The sequence below is a fragment of the Sinohyriopsis cumingii genome, chromosome 17 (genome assembly GCF_028554795.1).
Source record: "Sinohyriopsis cumingii isolate HCF-2022 chromosome 17, ASM2855479v2, whole genome shotgun sequence".
NCBI lineage: Eukaryota > Metazoa > Mollusca > Bivalvia > Unionida > Unionidae > Sinohyriopsis > Sinohyriopsis cumingii.
In genome coordinates this window covers 69,814,743-69,835,719 of record NC_142977.1, presented here as the reverse complement: position 1 = coordinate 69,835,719, position 20,977 = coordinate 69,814,743, and the positions used below count along the sequence as shown (strand labels likewise).

At 35.9% G+C, this 20,977-nt stretch overlaps 1 protein-coding gene across 1 annotated transcript in view; it reads right to left on the bottom strand.

Annotated features, from left to right (window-relative positions):
- Nucleotides 1–20,977, bottom strand: part of LOC149779190 (neuroendocrine convertase 2-like) — a 70,765-nt gene that overhangs the window by 4,686 nt on the left and 45,102 nt on the right. The window contains exons 11-16 of the mRNA XM_089938583.1: nucleotides 19,279–19,488; nucleotides 14,021–14,121; nucleotides 10,410–10,519; nucleotides 9,821–9,938; nucleotides 6,137–6,236; nucleotides 4,485–4,692 (exon numbers count right to left, since the gene is read on the bottom strand). Of these exons, the coding sequence (XP_089794709.1) occupies nucleotides 4,485–4,692; nucleotides 6,137–6,236; nucleotides 9,821–9,938; nucleotides 10,410–10,519; nucleotides 14,021–14,121; nucleotides 19,279–19,488 (847 nt within the window). The remainder of the gene's footprint in view (nucleotides 1–4,484; nucleotides 4,693–6,136; nucleotides 6,237–9,820; nucleotides 9,939–10,409; nucleotides 10,520–14,020; nucleotides 14,122–19,278; nucleotides 19,489–20,977) is intronic.

Genomic DNA, 20,977 nt, shown 5'->3' with positions numbered 1-20,977 from the left:
GAGTTTTGAGAGCACTCTTGAATGGGATCACTGTGTCTTTGTGTCTAAGTTCAGTGGGCAATTCATTCCACGTTGCTGGGCCCTGGTATGCAAAAGAACGCTGTCCATATGACTTTGTTTTCATAGTGGGAATAATGAGTATACGATTGTTAGAAGAGGAACGTAAGTATCTTGCTGGTGTGCACACATTGGTGAGGTCAGATAGGCATATTGTACTAGAGTCCGTCAGTGAAACGTAGCACAGAGAACAAATTTTGTGTTTGATTCTGGATGGAATGGATAGCCAGTGTAGGGTACAGAGCAGCAGGGAGGTGTGCTCTGATCGCTGTACTCTAAGTATGATCCGAGCAGCTTGGTTTTGAACGTTTTGAAGTTTTTGGAGTAAATATTGAGATGAACCAGACGGAATTGAGTTACAATAGTCCAGTCCTGAAAGTACTAATGAACACACAAGTGTTTTAGTGACATGTTGGCGCAATGTGAGAGTACTGTCCAGAGTAACACCTAGGTTTCGTACTGATTGTGTGAATTTAATGTTGGCGTTGCTGATATTTACTGTTTGAGGTAAAGGATGTGAATGAGAAAGTCTTTCTGTTCTGATCAGAATGGCCTCAGTTTATCAGCATTCATCTGCAGCTTGTTACATATCATCCATGATTTCACATCAAAAATGCACTTCTCTACACCTTGGATCAGCTTCAGTTAGGTGGCTAGATTTGTATGTTTGGCTGTCATCAGCGTACAATTGGTGAGACACTGGATGGTGATCTATGACACTTGAGAGCGACTGAGTGTATATAATCAAGAGAACAGGTCCAAGAACACACACCCGTGGAACACCACAACATAGATAAACTGGGATGGAGTGTATTAATTTGCAGACACAATTTATGTCCTGTTGATCAAGTAGGACTTGAACTACAGTAGGGCTGTATCATGAATTCTAAATATATGCTGGAGACGGTGAAGTAATATAGCATGGTCTATTGTGTCAAGTGCTGCATACAAATCAAGGAGGGTGAGGACTGTAATCTTTTCGCTATCCAACGCAGAGAGAATGTTATTAACTACTTTTAGAAGAGTAGTTTCAGTACTGTGGCAAGGGCGATATGCAGATTGTAAAAAGACTGTTTGAATTCAAATGAGATACAAGCTGGGATAGAACAACCTTTTGTAAGATTTTTTATATGAATGGGAGATTAGAAACTGGACGGTAGTTCTTTACATCGTTATGGTCTAGCATGGTTTCTTCAGCAGAGACTTTACAATGGCAGTTTTGAAACATGATTCGAATTCCCCTGATGAGAGAAAGGTATTAATAACATCAGTTAGTGAAGGCAATACTGGATCTAAACACTCAAGTAGCAATGATGTTGGAATTGGATTAAGTTCACATGACTTTGGTGCAATCTTCATCGGGCTTGTACATACGAAATCCATAGAGACAGGTTCAAATGTTGCTAATGGTTGCCGCTCAAATTCTGTATCCCAACTGTATGGTGACGATGAGTCAATTGAAATTGTGGTGTCAATCGTATCTCTAATGGTTTGTACTTTGTCACGGAAGAAATTTGCAAACATGTCCGGAATGTCAGCTGCAGAGAAGGTAGTTGGAAATGGTGTAGATTTGTTCCTTGACATTAGCTTGTTAGTAATCTCGAAGATCTCTTAGCAGTTGGAACTTTCCATGATCTTAGTAGTGTAGTGGGCTGATTTTGCTGCATGGACTATATTTGTGACATTCTTCTAAGCGGCTTTATAGATTTGCTAATGAATAGTGAGTCTGGTGGAAAGCCAAAGCCTCTCAGCTTTACGGCGATCTCTTTTAGCAGTGCGAAGCTGATCCCTAACACTGCTATACCATGGAGAACACTTTTGAATTGATACTCTGCGCTTGGTAGCTGGGGCATGTTTGTCGAGCAATGAACGCATGCATTTATCGACTTGTTCTGCTGTAGGAGGCAAGCAAGTTGTTAGGTCTGTTTGGATGTCATGCATTAGTTTGGTTCTATTTATCATACGGAGGTTTCTCTTAATAGCAGATAGAGGTGGATGGCTAGGGACTGATACGTCAAGATGGCATATAATGCAGAGGTGATCTGATGCAAGTTCATGGGATACCAGGGAGGGCCGTAGAATGGTATCACAAGGTCTATGAAGAATGTGACCATGTTTATGAGTGGGTTGGTTAACAGACTGTTTGAGGTTGAAAACATTGATGGAATCTAGGAGCTTTTATGTGTTTGGGTTTCTGGGACAGTCAAAATGAAAGTTGAAATCTCCAAGAATAATCAGGTTGCCACCTATCGAAATTCCATACCCCAGGAGATTCGGAAACTGTTCCAAAATGCGAGATTCAGTCATCTAAATGATAATGCAATATATTATTCGATCCAATATATTACAGTTCTCAATTTAAGTCACTGTCTGATTGATAACAAGGCCGACATGGATATAGTTAACAAATGTAATTCTCTGTCAAATCCATTAATTTTGAGGTGGTTTTGACGGTTTAAAGGTGGTAGCGAATCCATGGAAGATAATCTACGTTCCGGAAGAACGCTGTCTTGCGATCAAGAAGTGGCTGCTGAAAATGTTGGGTTTGACGATGATGCTTCATACATAGTGAAATATATTTATATTATTACTGGATATTTATTTATTCGTTGTACGCTGTTGTTAATATATTGAATAATCCTTTGAACCTCAGAAATGGGTTGGACAAGATGAGGCCCAGCATTTGTTGAAGGCTGAATACCACACATATAAATATGTAAAGAGTGACCCTATGCCTTTCAATGCGTTTGTCGAAGGGACCAAATTTTAACTTTATGAACCTTACTAAAGAGAAAATAATAACGTTTGGTTCGGAGAAACACGAACAGAGACTGCATATTGCTAAGCGTAGTCTGATTGTCATTAGAGTTTTATCCACATGAAAAGGCCGGGTAGTCCTAATCCCTGTTCCTGGTTATATTTTGTTATTTTTCAAGAAGATTTTCAATAGGATGTTAGAATGAGGTCATATGTCAATGGTGGTTTTCCTGTTATAATAATGTCATTGGACATTGTCATACCTCCAAAGTCATAAAAAACATTTAAGTCAGTACAGAGTCAATACGTGTGGTCTTCCTTAACATGCACTTTCCAAACCAACGGATCTTTTCGGGACCATCCATGTTCCACTAAGAAGTGATACAATACATTAATTATGCTTTTTATGTGTTTAAGTTTCGAAGATTGCATGGAAAATATCATATTTCCCCTTCCCCATCCCCTTTGCCCTTATAAGTTTGTTAGTGTTTGAGTATTACGTTGCAAATGTGTATTTTAAATAATACATACCCTACTCTCCATGCCCCATTAATTAGTTATTTTTGTTGCAGGTACGAATGATATATATTATGCATATATGCGATTTTCATCCTACCATATCACTGCCCTTCTCGCCTTTTGATTAATTGTTAAGACAGAAAAATTGTTTCTTTTGTTCGTAATATGATGAATTAATAGAGACTTACATTTATAGTGTTCCTTTCAAAGTGACAAAGTTGCTAACCGTTGATTTTGCGATATTAAACGTTTATTCCTATGTTTCAGTCAACCAAGAATATAATTTTTATTCTTCTCTTTAACAGCATAGAATCTCTACAGGTAAACTTTGTTAATTTCCCCTTCGAGTCTTCAGTGGTTGAAATGTAATGCTGCAAAATCCTCTTTTCATTTTGCTTCAAATTAGAAGAAGAAATAGTAAGAGTACATACGTTGCTAGAACATAAATCATATCTAAGGAAATAGTTATTTTACATAGACAGGTCTCTATACATTAATATTCGTCTAGTTATCTCCTCTTATAATGAACAAATCTCTCTCTTTATATATATATATATATATATATATATATATATATATATATATATATATATATATATATACGCGCAAATTTATACGTTATCATGGCGCATATACAAAATAGTATCCTCTTTCCAACCACATACAGTTTACGTCCCTCAGAAAGTCATGAGCACAAAAGCAGGGAGAAATTCATGACTCTTACATGTTCCACAGATGAATAAAGACAAAATTAATTAAAGGTTATTAAAACGAGTCAACGATATATGTATGTTATGCTGCCATCAGCTCAACATATATACGCTAGGCTTTGTTAGGGACAAGATTCACCAATATGTCGCCAAAGGGAAAATAGGGATGCAAACCAAGTGCACCTATACGGCGCAGGACTTAGAAAACCACGACGGGATAAAAACAAAATTTCATAAAAGGTCTAATTCAGAGACAACTAAAGAACACACACAGACACAATCTCTCACACACACGAAGAGGAACACGCCAAGAATAATAAACGATTGCATCGTTTTTCCATGCCAAGATATAAATTTTGATTGTACCTTGTGTGTGTGCGTGTGTGTGCGTAACTTGAACTCGTGGCTTATATTGCATAAATGAGTCTATTATAAATTTACCACTATAATAAGCACTTGAGACGAGCATTGTAAGCGTCCATGTGCCAACAGGTGACTCTCCCCAATGATGGACTGTCATATACGTCCAGTCTACCGATGCTGCATGACCAGCTTCTAGAGGTCTGGATGTAAGAAGGTAGCTCGTCGTTTCGTCCGGAGACGTAAGGTGGAGTTCAGTGTCACCGATGCTGTTGCTTTTGAAATAAACCTATGGATGAACATCAAATTTAGAAATAAAAAGTTTACTGTGTGTCTTAGAATTTTTGGTATGAGAAAAGATTGTGTCAAGTTCAATGACAATGGTGAGTATCAGAATTTGTTTCTGCGATTATTCCGAGTTAAATGATGTTTTATCAAGTTGTTATTGTTCATTTACATGTGGTGTTTATATTTTCCAAGGAAATTTTGAATACAAAAAATAGGACTTTATAGAATTGGTAATATCTCTACATACATGCCTAAATCTTTGCAAACATAGTGAGAGTCCCTACGTTTTGAATTTTCCGTTTCGAGTTGTTGAATATTGTCACTTTGGAACTGTTCTCAGTTTCGTGACTACTGGGTCAGCTAATAATCAAAAGTAGTCGCTTGACTGACAGAACTAGCTAGTCTCCCCTACACGTTTTTGTGTAAAATTTACGCTGAATCTCAAATCCCACAAACTAGACTGATTTTCATGGCATATTGATATTCTTGAATCTTAATGCGATAACAGAAGCATAAAAAAGTACATAATCCTGGATAGCATAGGGTTGAAACCTGATTCAAATGAAAGATACAGAAATGTCATGTTCAGTTAAGGTTGGAATAATTTGCCCAAAAAGGTTCGAAAATAATGGAGCTATTATCAGCATTAAAATGAAAGGATTGATATTGCTATAAAATATTTATTCTCAGAATGACACCTGTCACATCAATTAAGTGGTATATCAGATGAAAAGGGTGTCAGTTGATATACCATGACAGTTTTGCAGTGTTGTCGCCAATAACCGACCATATTTTATTTTAATATTATCGTCGTACAATTAACATCAAGGACCAGTAGCTTTAACGTTTTCTTCAACCTTAAATCCCTGGCAACCTCATTCATTATTCAGCGGTCGTAATATGCAGGAATATCATGTCTTTCAATTTCGTTATCATTCTTTTTGTTAGGGAGAAGCAGCGACATAGTTTTTGGAGTAACCGACTTGGCAAATATATCCCCAGTCAGATTTATTCATGCGTAGGACAAAACAGATCGAAAATTATATGTGCAGGGCAAGTGTCATCGCATAAAACTTCACAACAGTGGACAGGGAAGAGTAAGCTATAATGACGTATGCCAGTTGATGGAAAAGGGACGCAGACCTCCTGTCGACTGACCCATTATGTCTTACGAGAATTATTTCGTGGCAACGCATGCCAGTACATAACCATTTCAATTAAATGTATTCACAACGAGATTTTTAAAAGCGTTGGCTATGGCAGATATGTGTTAAGTTACAACAGGAACACTTTCGTTGATTATCAGCTACTGGTTGCATAAATTATATATTTACGTACAAGTTTCAAGCAAATTTTAAAACCCAATTTAAAGAAGAGGACATGAAAAATCTTTATGTTAAGACCTCAATATATAGTGCTAAAAGGTAAATGTACACAATACTTACCGAAACAATAACATGTTCCAAATAACGAATGCTTGTGTCATAATTTTGGATTGTGATCTGACTTGTGACACCATTGTATATGTTCCATGCAGATATTAAGCTTCAAAAGAAACCAAATCGTTATTTTACTACACGGTAACTGTGTTAATGTGTTTCTTAGAAACAAGTTTGGTTATTGTAATTTATGTATGGGTTATTATAACATGGCATGCACAACACTAGTTAACGTACATTCGATAACAAATATTAAACAGCTACACCTCAAATCCAATACAAATGAGACCAAATATAACATTTTTGTTGGGTTTTGATTTTCTTGTTTTTTTTTTAAAGTTATTCTTTTTAGGAATACAATAATCTACAAAGAGTCTTTCTCTTCCTCACGCCCCCCCCCCCCATATCTCTCTCTCTCTCTCTCTCTCTCTCTCTCTCTCTCATTGTCATATATTTGATCGAAATTAAATTGTAATGCACTTTGAATATTCACCGCATAAAAAGTTGCGTAATTCCATGCCTACAGATTTACAAACAACGAGATGAAAACAGATATATGTACTGGATGATAGCAACATGTGTTGTTCTATCTGTGACGTTATGCGATATGTGTAGGTACAGCTTTATGTTCGTCAATCCCTGTTTTGTATTTATCACATGGGTAACGCGTTATTTAGATAAGGAAATATATATCATACTTTATATATATTATACACACCTACAAAAACACAGTAATGTCACAAATTATCTCATAACGTCATATAAACAAAGTCATTAGGTGTGCGTTATCAGAATGTTTTACTACACGATTTTGAGCAGATTCAGTCAGACTGGCGATGTGATAAATAAGATAAAATATATGTGCCCATTTGATACGAATTTACGAAATTCTAAAATCAAATTTAATAGCAATATTCGTACGCACCATCATCTCTCCATGTTTCTTATAAGTAGAATGTCAAACATTGAGACGAATAATTGCCAGAAAGTATGACACACACCACTCTGACGTCATGACTTTAATTGCAACGTTCATTTCATATTTTGTTATTTTTCAAGAAGATTTTCAATAGGATGTTAGAATGAGGTCATTGGTCAATGGTGATTTTCCTGTTATAATAATTCCCTTTACATGCTAGACTGGCACGGGGGTAAAACTCAGTTTATTAAAGTAACACGACTATAAACCATCAACAAATAACTATCTAAACTCAATCTAATAACACGAACTCTAGCTCCAACACGCTAGTATGTTATTACGCGTGTTCCGATTCATCGAAGGTCCAAATACTTCGACGATAAACAGTCAGAGATGTTGATGCCATTGTGGCGTCATGACTCTTCTATTACAACTACCATGTGTGTCCTCATATCCCAACTGCAAGTTCGCGTATCCCTAAATTTGACATATTTCATAAATTTTATTTCAAATTAACATTCATTGTAACACACTAAATTATGTAACAAGATTTCTAATTTGCCCAACGTTAAATATTACGGCAGCGAAAGCCACAGTCAACTGTCGACCGGTTCCTTGTCGTTGTTTTGCGAAAACATGCACATTTGTAGCTTTTGTGTTCAACGCCATTACTAAGAGCAGGGTAGCTACATATGACGGCCAGTATAACTTGGTGGAGGAAAGACTCGGGTAAAATCCTGGTAACCACCACTGACCCGTGAGAAGCTACCGGCAGTTTTCCCACATAACGACATTGGCCGAGACAGAGACTCGAAACCATGCTGACATAGGTGAGATTGCAGTGATCAGCAAAGCGAGCACTTTAGACGACCCGGCCATCAGGGGCCCTAAACCAAGGACACCTAAAGTTCGATGCAAGTAATATTTGTCTGTTTTTTCCAAAGGATGTCAGAGCATTACCAAAAAAGAAACTGGTATGATAGAATCATAATGACTGATAAACGAAACATCAAAAGGGACAGATGAAAATTAGTAAGCCCTGTACATTTCACAAAGCATTATAATTTCTTTATTTCTCTCTTTGCACATGAATATTTTAAATCAGAATATTGTTAGCAAATTTAAGAAAAATTTGAAAATATACATAAAATAATATTTATTCCATGCTCTAAAGACAAATAAAAAGAAACGTTTGATTGAGTGTCTTTTGGATATTATTGAAACTTGGCTGAACACCTGTGTTACATTTCATTGGAAGATAAAGTGATTAAGTATTGTTTACATCGGCAACGATCGGTATAAACAGTTGATGATATATCATGTAAACAGATACATGATTGTGAGTTGTTTATTTTAAAACTACAAAAAGGTGATAATAAATAACTCATCAAACCGTGATAATAAATAAATCATCAAACCGTGATAATAAATAAATCATCAAGAAGCATCGACTAATTTGTTCACCAAACAGTCAAATTATTTTCTGGGATTGAAAGAAATACGTACACAAATGAAGGATCAATTCAATGAAATATGGATTTATGGTTTCATTTACAACAAACAGAACAAACGTGGAAACTAACTTAGATGTTTTCAGCTCACTTCAGCGGATTGTTGTATGCAATATCTAGATCATCTGAATGTATTTGTAAATCTAAGGCAGAGTTATGACCCTAAAGTTTTATTTTAAAATGATTCGGGACCGACGTTGCTGAGGTCATTGAATGAGTCGTTATTAGGGTACTGTGGTTGACTGAAAAGGAACCCCTTCTAATTCATATAATAATTTTTTCGGTTTTTATAAAGGCTTTTCATTATGCTTTGCATGTATTAGCACATATACCCGTACTCTGACCACTACATATTTTATATCGAGAGAGTTTATGTCTTTGCAAATGTCCTATTCCTTAAATCTCATGTTTGTAAATTTGCGATAAATTCCATTCGAATTAAATTTATGGAATTTTATGAAGAGAGGCGAAGAAACGTTGTTCTGAAAACCTAAGATTTGTGTCAGCTTCAATTTTTGTAAAAGGATTGCTATGAAAGACTCAGCTGACTGAAGTTCTAAGCTAATGTCGCACTTAAAAAGCAACAGTAAAAGTTCAAAAACCCATCAGAGAAATAAAAAATTAAAAACTAACCCATATGAAGGAGACTATAAACAACAGCAAAAGAATATCATTATTTGAATTTAAAAATATTTTTTTTCCTTTTAATCAGATTTAATAAATGCAGTCACATTAATACCTAGGACTGGATGTTTACCTCATCGGTCGTAGTTTGTCATCATCACAATAAAACATACATATTGTCCACTATGAAAAACCTGTGTAATCTCCATTACTTGGCGGTAAATTCCTCACTCAAAATAAGCATGCCCCTACTGTTGCTGTCAATGTAACAGTTTGCACAGTGTAACAAGAATGGCAAGAATCCAGTCTATGATAAACTGTCAGAAAAGTTTATGACATTGTGACATCACGGCTGTTATCGTATGGTTGTGTCACTAAGACTGCTTATCTTGGAAAAAAGGTTCAAATATGTGTTATAAACAGGATAACTTCTTTTTGTTTTGCGACCTTAAAGACGTAATTTAGTTTATCGTTGTAATATCCGTTTCATTAGCGACCAGTCAGCGAAGTGAGTAAAACTCAGTTTGCGACATTAAACTTTCTACTAACATCCTTGAATCGTTGAACACAGTGTTGATATCTCTTTATTTAGAAGAGTGTATATATTACAGAGATAACGGATAGTACTATTCATACCTATACGGATAACGTGTTAGAGTTGTATATTTTCTCTGATCCGGTACACTTCTCCATGAGTAGGCTGTTTTCACCATCGCCTCCGCATCCATGAGCCCAAAGCCAAGAACAGGGTGGACTGTAATTTTATATTTGACAACTCTATTAGTCAAACACTTGTTTTCTGATTATAATTAATCTGAAATAGGTAAAGCATTGGTCTCGATCGCGTTTTCCTGCATGTGTATAGCATTGTTCCAGAGTGGAGATTGTTAAGAGTAAATAAGCCCTTGAAAGGTAATAAACGAAAAGAATCAATAATGAACGTTACAAACATTTACTGATTTTTCTTAGTTCATATTCGTAATGGAACAAGCGAATCTCAACGGATGTTAATGGCCAATAATATAACAATGACAGTTGCAACTCGAGGCCTAATGATTAAAAATAATGAATTAAAATTGCTTTGACGTCATGGGCAGAGTTTTGTCCTCTTGCAATATACTGAAAATATTACAATTCTGATAGCCATTACACAAAATGCAGACGTTCTAATTAAGCATTTTAAAAACCGTATACAGCCAATCTTAACTTTATGAGTTAATGTTACCCGATCTATTTGCACCGTTGATTTGCCAGTTGTAAGTTCCATCTCGCAGATCGTGTCTTTGCGACGTACGAACAATAATGTGTTGAACGTCCCTCCATGTTAGGTCTGGACTGAATTATACGAAAAGAACAAAATATTGTTGTGTCACACACAATCTCTCTCCTGATATGTGTGTGTGTGTGTGTGTGTGTGTGTGTTATTATCTTCACATTATAATCAGCACCATTAACACTAGGCGAATGTATGTAGTCTAACTTGCTGAGGTTTGACTAATTAGTCACTAATTAGTCACTTCAGAACTTTCTAATTGTACTCATATAATCATAAGTGGTCATCTTGTTGTTTTTTAATATTATTTTGCTATTTAACTGATTCCACATTCAAACATGGTACAAGGCTGCATAAGAGAGTAGGAGCAGAGTCACTCGTAGTACGCTTTTCAAAGACTTCTAACGAAGTATAAAATTCACCGAAAATTGGAATAATAATTTCTTCAAGAAAAATCAACATGAATAAGAAATATTTGTCAATTGCCGACTAAATTCAATTTGAACATTATATAAAATCTGGCAAGTTTTGTAATGATCAAAATGTTCAGATGATATATTCGACTGTTTTTGTAACGCACAATAATCACTGAATCACATCAACAAATCCAAACTTAAAGGATACATCATAAGTTAAAGGCTAATCTTTATTTATATCCAAATATGCGAGATATAAATAAATACTGGATAATTTAGCAAACTATGGTTGATTATTTCAATCTCCCTCTAACGTGTTTTCTCTCTCTCTCTCTCTCTCTCTCTCTCTCTCTCTCTCTCTCTCTCTCTCTCTGGTAACAACTAAATCGTTCATCTGCACGTCTATTCTTTTCATTACTTTCTTTTAAAACTTTAAATAGTTTCATTGTGTAACTATTGCTGTAATTAGAGTCCTGCACGAAATGGTGTAAGATAGAGTACCGAATAAGTTAATATACTAAATTAGGGAGATAATGTACTAATCGAAGCAAATAGGAAGGCGGTGTACGATGTGAATGTGCTTTAGAAAATAATGTCACCAAATCTTTACCGGCAATTATTTTGGCACTAAAATGACTGAAACCCATAATAAAAAAATGTAAGAGATTAAATAGTAAGTTACTTATGTTTCTCATAGACACTTTAAAATCATGAATTTATGGAATATATATATATATATATATATATATATATATATATATATATATATATATATATATATATATATATATATATATATATATATATATATATTCATGAACAAAACCAGATAGACACCCAAGTTGCATATTTCGTGTTCTTTTTATCATTTGTCTCCCCAAAACTCCATTCACAGGATGGGATGTTTTTCCATGTGTATTTACATATATGCCAATGATTGTATTCTGAAATGAAGTGTATCAAAAGGAAATTTCTATCGTTTCTTGTGTGTAAGCGAGTATCATAGCTGGTATGGTGATTCATTACTTTCTGGTAAATGTCTCTAAATTCGTCAGTACCGACCATTTTCCCTTTTCTGAGATAAAAAGAATAGGAATGGTAGCGTAATACCATTGTTTACATTATGTTCTACCATGGCCTATCTATATTAAGATTCCGTTATCACTTTTGTGCAGGGTGAAATCTTCTGAAAGAATATTTTTCACCACATGTTTCCTACTGGTAATCCTAATTATAAAAAGAACTTATAGTTTCAGAAGTAGGTAAAGAACCCACCTTTTCCATGTTTTTGTTTTTGATAACTGAATAGTAATGGTCAATTTGTATTAATAGTTCTGATGTGCATCTCTCAAAAAGAATGTTGCTTTACATGGTCATTATTCACATCCTGAACATCAAAGGTAAATCCAAAGAACGAGCTGTCAAACTTTTATATTGGTTTTCTTGATATGTTTTAAACAAATTAAGTGCAAGTGCAGTCAATATGTATGCCTACAATGTCCAAATTTACTTCTGTATTTTAAGAACGCTAAAGTTATCGTGATTTGCGCCATTTTAGGTATAGATTCTAACTACACAGAAGCAGTCATCTTCATAAGTTGCCGCCCTCATACCGAACATAACATTCTTAATAGAAATTAAAACTGTCAACCCCAACACTTGATATGTGTATATGTTATCGTTCTCTACATTTGAGATATGCAGAAGCAACAACTGTTATCTGTACCTTCCCCTTTTTCAGAAGTACATCAAAACCGAGCAGCCGGACATATATAATAAAATTCGTTTTTATGATAATATTATTTTTCTTGCACTTTAATACTAGCGCACCTGTTCGTTCCTTTTAAACACCAACGTTGTGTGCTATTTCGTACAGTGTGCAATTATTAGCAGAAGCAAATATGCCATTGCCTATTGGGGTGGTGATCCAACTTTATTCTCAGACTTACTTGGCATGAGAAAATGTGTATTTGATATCCAAATCGTCTTCTTGATTGTCTGCCGTCTTATTATGGTCCATATTAGACTTTATTTTATATTACCTGATAGTAAACACATCATAGTATGGAATGCTATGCCCGTACGATACATGATGTGAGATCGGAAGTAAACAACCTCAAAAGGTGTCTATCAAAAATTGGAATGTGGAGAAATATTTTTCCTGGATAAGACTGATAGTTATAAGGCAGTCAATATGAATATTCAAGTTATCCACATCTATGTAATAATTTTGCGTCCGATATGGAAGTAGGTTCTTGACAACGTCTGCCATAAAAATTGTTGCCACATTTCGTTCTGTTTTGCCCATGATTTATATTTAATACTCTTCGTGGTGGACATATGTGGTATGAACCAAAAGAAAAAACAATAACTCGATTAATATATCTCACACTAACGAAGGGAAACTATATCAGTGTACGGATCATTGTTAGCATTCGACCTATACCTGGTATGTGAACATCTAGTTTGTAGGGGTCTATATACAGTATGCACTTCAAGAATGCTTAAAATATTGTTGCTGTGACTTAGTCGTATAAATCATATAGCTCGTAAGATCATTATGGTCTTTTGTTGTTATTTAGGTCTATGAAAAAAGCATGGTTCTTATCATAAATAAATCGATCGTTCCGGTGGCCTAATGGTTACAACGTCGGATGCGGGAGGTCGCGGGTTTACCAAAGACTTAAAAATTGTTACTAATAGCTGCCTCGTTAGGCGCTCAGCATTAAGAAGTTAATGTTAGGACTGGTCGGCCTGGTGTTGGGATAATGTGACTGGGTGGGACATCATGCTATATGTCTGCGGCATGATGCCCCAGTGCTATACATCACACTACAGACATAGTAGCGAAATGACTACAAAATTGTTAAAGGTACATTCAAAAGACAAATCACACACACTCACGTATCATAAATAAATCCCGATCTGGATTTCAGTCACTTAGATATATATATATATAGTCATATGAGACAAGCAGAGATACGAGGAGTTGATCATGAATGTGTGTTGTTTTGTTTCTGTTTTTATGTTGTTAGTTTGTGATGGGGCGCTTTTTTGTTTTTGATGGAGTTGTAGGAAAGAAAAATCCAAATGAGAACCAGATTAAGTAATGCCATCAACACATAAGAATAATAACAAGATACATACTTTGCTTCCAACACCAATGCAATCATTGCCGCTGCTTGGGGAGCAGAGAAAGAGGTTCCTTCATGATGCCCCGTGCACATATTCCCAGGACTTGTGGAATACTGATATAACAAAGAGAGAAAGACTGTATACGCCTTGTTTCTTGTCAAAATAGCGGAACAAAGTAGATATCTAAAGAAATACAGAATGAAATGAAGGAACATAGATGCAAGGGTTCCTCTAAAATGCATTATGTACCAATACAATCGATTCATAAACATTACCAAACCTTTCGTTCAAATATTTGTTGGATATCTCAGAGTCAGGTTAAAATATATTATACCGTCATTTACAATATGACATTTTTATTGGACCATACGTTGTATTTACTTTATGCAGGGTCCTCTTCTTTCTCAGTAGAGAAAGGTTCAGCAGTTGTGGTTTCAAAGTCATTTTTCAACTCCTGATAGGCTATACATGGGGCCAATATATTTGGTGTAGAGTAAGAACCCGGCAAAACCGCGGGAATAACCAGCGATATAAGGGAAGCAACTGGCAAGCTTTCTCGCATATCTACGTTGTCTGAGGTCGAGACCCAAGCCTACGCGTACTAGTATGAGATGTCAATCGACTGTAAAGGCAATAGCCTTAGACCATTTGATCACGCAGGCCACAACACAAATATGAAAGCTAAATTTACTACAATACTACAAACAGAATGTAATGCATGCGGTTCGGTTAACAAAATAATGATAATTACGGGAGACGAGTGTAAATATGAGAGAGAGAGAGAGAGAGAGAGAGAGAGAGAGAGAGAGAGAGGGAAAGAAAGAAAGAGGTTGCTGTTGTTGTAGGGTTTAACGCCATTTTTCTGCACACGATAGGCTATACATGGCGGCTGGTATTAATGGTGGAGGAAAATCCCGGGAAAACCCCGGAAAGAACCACCGACCCACGAGAAGCTACTGGCAAACTTTCTCACATACCCACATTGGCCGAATCCGAGACTCGAACCCACGTAGACAGAGGTGAAATAGCAGTGATCCGTAACGGAAAGCGCTTTAGACCCCTCGGATGCTCGTGGCCCGAGAGAGAGAGGTTACAATTTGTATTGTTATAACTGTCATTTAGCAAATCTGCCTGATTCTTTAACTCATTAACCACTGGAGATTTTTTTAATGTTCGCCTGAAATAGGAGTAGAAAACATATTTTGGGGACAGTTTCTGAATACATCCCAAAAAATCTGCGTATACGTGATTTCCGTTCGGCCTTATAGCTAGTTGTGTTAGAAAGGTCGTTTCTTCATTGGTTATTTTGCTAGCGCATGTGCAGAAGGGTAAAAGTTGGATTTTTTTATTTACTCATTGGACCCATCATTTTCGTGTCTTGATCAATTTTGACTTGAAATCCCCAACTTATCCTACATTTTGCATGGTTCGCCTGTCTGTATAGTTTAGATCGGTCTGTTTAAGAACTGAGGCTAAAAATTCTAAACCCTGGACACAAAATCCGATCCCGATGATGGGTAATTTTTGGTGTACAAAAAAACTTGGGTCTAAAAAAAAACAAGTTTTTCGCTCTGTATTTTGTAATGCGAGTAGAAAGTCCATATTATTTTGTATCCTTGTAGAGCTACCTCTGTCTACGTTTCTGAAATATCTCCCATTTTAGTTTGTCTTAAATGACCTTGACGCATAAGTGTTTGCAAGTATGGTGCTACCGTATGTCTCACAAAAGTGGCTCCATGGATAAATGAGTTAATGATTCTGCCACTGTGTGAATACATATTGATTGTCCTTGTGAGACAGATTAATCTTCTTTTTAGTATTGTATCAGCATCAGTAGTGAGTAACGGTCCTATTGACAAAATTATTCTTTCTCTAGCTGGATTGCACTTAGGACACTCATTGAAAAGTATGTTGCTTTTTCAAAGTCGTTTCAACAAGATCAGTCTCAGTTGATTGAAACATTTACCCGATAAAGATTAAAGTGAATCAAGTTTGAAGAATGAGAGCACTGTATAGTTGTATTGTACAAGGAAAGAATGAAAAGTGATGAAGAGTAAATCGTGCATTGTATATCAGTGTTGCTGCCGTGATTCCTTTAAACAATTTTAATTATATTTTGCCCGTGACAGTTGAGTGTAATACATACCGTAAATTGGTGGAGAACCAAATTATGCTTAATTAAGTACAATACACATAATTTGCGGATTTTCAGTGAATATAATAGATCTATATTATATCCCAAAACACAACATATCTCAATTTGCATACACAGATCATTTTGTTACTCGCGGCATCAAGTTGTACTTCGGCAATTTCGTCAGGATTATAGGTTGTATGTTTATTCCAAACTCTAAATGTGTATTATTATGTACGCCGAATAAAAAAGCTACAGAGATCCAAAACATTGTCATTCATGTGGTAGCTGATTTTAACAAGTTACCAGTGTACTCTTACCACTTATGGCTTGAATTTAAAATAGCTCCTAAATAACTATCAATACATTGTATCAAGGCAGAGTTGTCACTGGTTGTCAACTGCTTCAAACAAAGGTAGAGGCAGATGGTGTGAGCTTTTCACGGATCGGGAAGATAGCACAAATCAAGGTCATTTTTGTTCTAAATTTCAGCAATATAATCATTACTGTAACTAAGTGAGGTATTAGCAGCAACTTACGCAATTTTAAAGTGTCAACACTATCATTAATATAATCAGAAAAGAAAGTGGTCCTATCACAGACAAATTGTGGAACACCAGCAAATATTAAATTAGAATCAGAAAAAGTATCATGTACAAATACTCTTTGCTGTCGTCATTGTAGATAGTTGGAAGACCAATCAAGCAAAATCGTTTGTATACGATATGTTTTTGACTTATTCAGATGACCTTAAAGCCCAGCTCGTGTCAAAACAGTTGTTGAAATATCACAGTAGACTATCCCTGTCATTTCTATATTATCAATAGGAGTAAAAAGTACATGATAATTTTCTGTTAGTTGATGGACTTTATAATTGCCCAGGAAAACACCAAACCGTATTTATAGATGATGTTATTAAAACGTAAATGATAATAGATATATCTGAATATAAGTGCTTCAAATACTTTACCCAGGACACTGGGTAACGATGTGGAACTATAATTACATAGGTCAGGATATTTCCATGATACAAACACATTTTAGTTCCAAGGGTACATTGAGTAGTAAACATAATGAATACGATATATCATTATATTGTGATTTATATGGTTATTTCTAATTGTCTATGCGTGCTTAGAGAACAAATAACATCAGTTATTTCTTGCTACTGATGACTGACCATTTATTGTTTATTTTGGCATCTTTCGTAAAAACATTGGTATTTCTGTGTTTGTATAATCTGGGGTAGAATTAACTGAAATAACGTTATTCGGTGCTGTACTTTTTATTATCAGTCAAGGCAAAACTAAATTTAATTGTGTTCTATGTCCATATGGTTTTGCTGTTCCACGTGGATTTAAAAGTAACCAAACGTAGGATTTTGCTCTGGAAATAAAATGTACATGTCCTTGAAAGAACACTTCAGCCGACGGTAGCTCCACAGCCGCGCAAAATACCGGTAAGTATATGAAATGTACACCGACATGTGCATGAAAAAATTGAATGCAAATAATTTTAGCTTTTAATGAATATGATTATCGTACACTTTATACAGATTTGTATGTACATAATCATTGTGAAGACTGCGGTTTAGTTTTCATATTGTTTCAATAATAACTACATATCTCTTTATTTCATTTCCAAGTAAGTGTTATTTTCACAACAGCTAACGATTCTATTATAAATAAATAGATGTTCAGGTGATAACCACGTGCAGCTGCGATTCATTATTTTCTTAATAAATTTATTCCGACAGATGGTGGTGTTTTCATTGATTTCTTTTATAAATGTTCCTTCATTCTTATTTATCGGCCCTTTTCTTCCTCTTCTTCTTCTTTGTCTCCGTTTTGTTGTTTCAATATTTATTGTATGTTTTATTTTGTTTTTGTATGTAGTTTCTATCAGTGCTTATTTAGTGACACCTCTCACTGGGCGGCCTGACATACAGCTGTAACGACATGGCCTTGACATGCGGCAAAAAGTCAGTTTTGTTACTCATCTAAACATACAGACAATAATAGTGTTGAAACGAAATCGAATACTTGTAAGGAACTAAGCCTATAATTGGTCACTACAAACTAACTTTTTACATTATTTGACACGGACAGGATATAGTTCTCATCCTACTGACTGGGTATAACATACCTGACATAATATACTTTTTCAGCATAGTACTTTACACTGCAATTGAAACGTTTACGTTTAATATATTAGCAATATATATGAATAAATAGAAGACCCTGTTTTTTTGGTGTAGGGTATAACGCCGTTTTTCAGCACACGATAGATTATACATGGCGGCCAGTAATAATGGTGGAGGCAAAACCCGGGAAATCCCCGGAAAGAACCACCGACCCTCGAGAAGCTACTGGCAGGCTTTCTCACAAACCCACGAGGGCCGAATCGATACTAGAACCTCCGGAGACAGAAGTGAGATGGCAGTGTTCCATAATGGAGAGCGCTTTAGACCACTCGGCCACTCGGGGCCCCGAAGATCCTGTAGATTTATGCTTTAAATATTTTATTCATAAAGAATAGTTATCTCTTAAAATAAAGTTTTATCTATTCACTAATCATTTATTATCTAACAATTTATGAGAAGCAGATATCATTAAGCATATCTAGTTTTGATTAACGTAGCAATAATCATTTTGTTTAAAAAGTAAAAACAATCATACATCTAATAGTCTACTCCACAAACAAGTGCGTATCCACTTCCATTTCTCGATTTTGCTGATTAATCTTTGAAGAAGAATATGCTGTCTGGACGTGAATTAGTGTGTTTCTTCATCAGTCGTTACACCGCTCCAGTGGCCTAGTGGTTAGAGCATTCGCCTCTGATGCGGGAGGTCGTGGGTTCGATCCCCGGCCGAGTCTGACACACTGCATACATCGTAGCAATATGACTGGAAATTGTTGAAGCTACGTTAAAAATCCGAATCACACACAAACACAAACACGCACACACTCCACGGTCGTTTAATATAGCTTATTTAATAATACTGAGAACATTGCAACTGATTTTCTACAAGCTTTTATACAATATGAGATGATGCAGTATAAGTCTACGATGTTAAACAATCTCAGAGAGAGAGAGAGAGAGTACGTACAGTAATGAAATCTGTTGTGACCTCACCAAGTATCTATTAGATCCACCTCCACCCCCATACGTCATCGCCAAAACGGGTGTACACACTTCTGCATAAGTCGCACTTTCTTTGTAGGAATTTATACTCGATATAGATATAGTATATATACTCTTGACGTATCCATCTGCGTTACAGTTATCATTCAGTCCGCCGTTTCCAGCAGCCCAGACGTAGATAGTCCCTTTGCCATTGCGACCCTGCAGTTGAACATTATAATAAAATAGAAGCACGTGATTCCGAGGCAAGTCATGGCTAGTGGTTGTCAGTTGTTGCCAATAAATATATTCAACTTAAAAGACAAGGGGAGACAAGTTCATTTATGTTAAACAATTGAGATGGATTCGTTTTATTGATATGCATAAAGAATTAGTTTATAAGGTTATCATATTTGTGCAGCATATTGAAAGCACCCAACGATTTTCACCATGACAATGAAAACATGGTGGGAAAATAATGGCCTGATTGGAACTCAAATCCGAGACTTCTCTATCTAAATTTAGTTCGCAGCTGTACTAAGTGAGCTACCCGAACCATGTCCATAATAGTTTCTCCCTGTTTTATTGCGTATTGACGTTCCGCTTCACTTAACTAGCCCGAATGGAGATATCGATGTAAAATTCTGCTCGCTTCACCAAATGTAACCATGAAAATGTGGGGCCGGGTTCGCGCACGAAGTCGGGACTCTAGCTTACCAACTTTAGTTACCCCAGCCAACGCACCCAGTCCTACCTGTAACACTGTATCCTTATATGTTAGAAACGCGTATCTGCTTTCAACATTCAAATTCTACTAAACTACATCCTCCTGAGATGGGTAGGAAGTACAGGTGTAGAATCTTGCCCGCAGCGCCAAATATAGCAGGAAGTAAATGTACGACCAAACCTGGCTCGAATCCTGGGATATCATTAATGTTAGGAGAGCGCTCTACCACCTAGTTACCGAAGCGGACCAATTATATCCTTAACATATAATTGATTCGTTACATAAGCTAACAATGGAACGAAGGTAGCCCAAGATCGATGTGATGTAATTATCGATCAGTGAGATTTCACCTTAACCAAATCATTACCTAGTTTCTCTGTTGAAGTTTGAACTTAGTATAAACTCTTCTTCTGCTTAAATTGTGCGAATAATTAGTTAGCGTAATTCACGTGTTTTAATATAGTACTGTTAACCTGTATTAATTATGCATATGACTAAGTTCTCCAACATTTTATTATGATTTTCACTTCTTTACTCTGTAGAACTGATAGGTAATATTTCCAATGTAGATGTTCCATAGACGATTTTTTTTGGACGTTTCGATCTTGGTTTGAACTTTAAGTTTTTGTCCAACACAATTTAAAATGAGGTCTCACTGGGTAGTTTCGTATTTTGACACCTCTCTAATTTTTAAGTTAGAAGGCATGAACCTAATTACCATAAGCCTAGTATTGATAAATTCACACAGAAGCTAAATATGTAATGTGGTTTAGGTTTACTCAGTTAGGCCTGTAAATGGGTTGGTTTCGTTAGTGACTGCCTGTCACAGTTAAACTAGCATTGGAGATCAAATGCGTAACTTGGGCTGCAAATGAACAGCTGATTTGGCTTAGGTATTTACGTATGTCTGCTACAGAGATAAATATCTAAAAGTCGAGATGGTTGAGGGGTAATGAAAAGTCTGCTAATTTGTTATAGTACTAG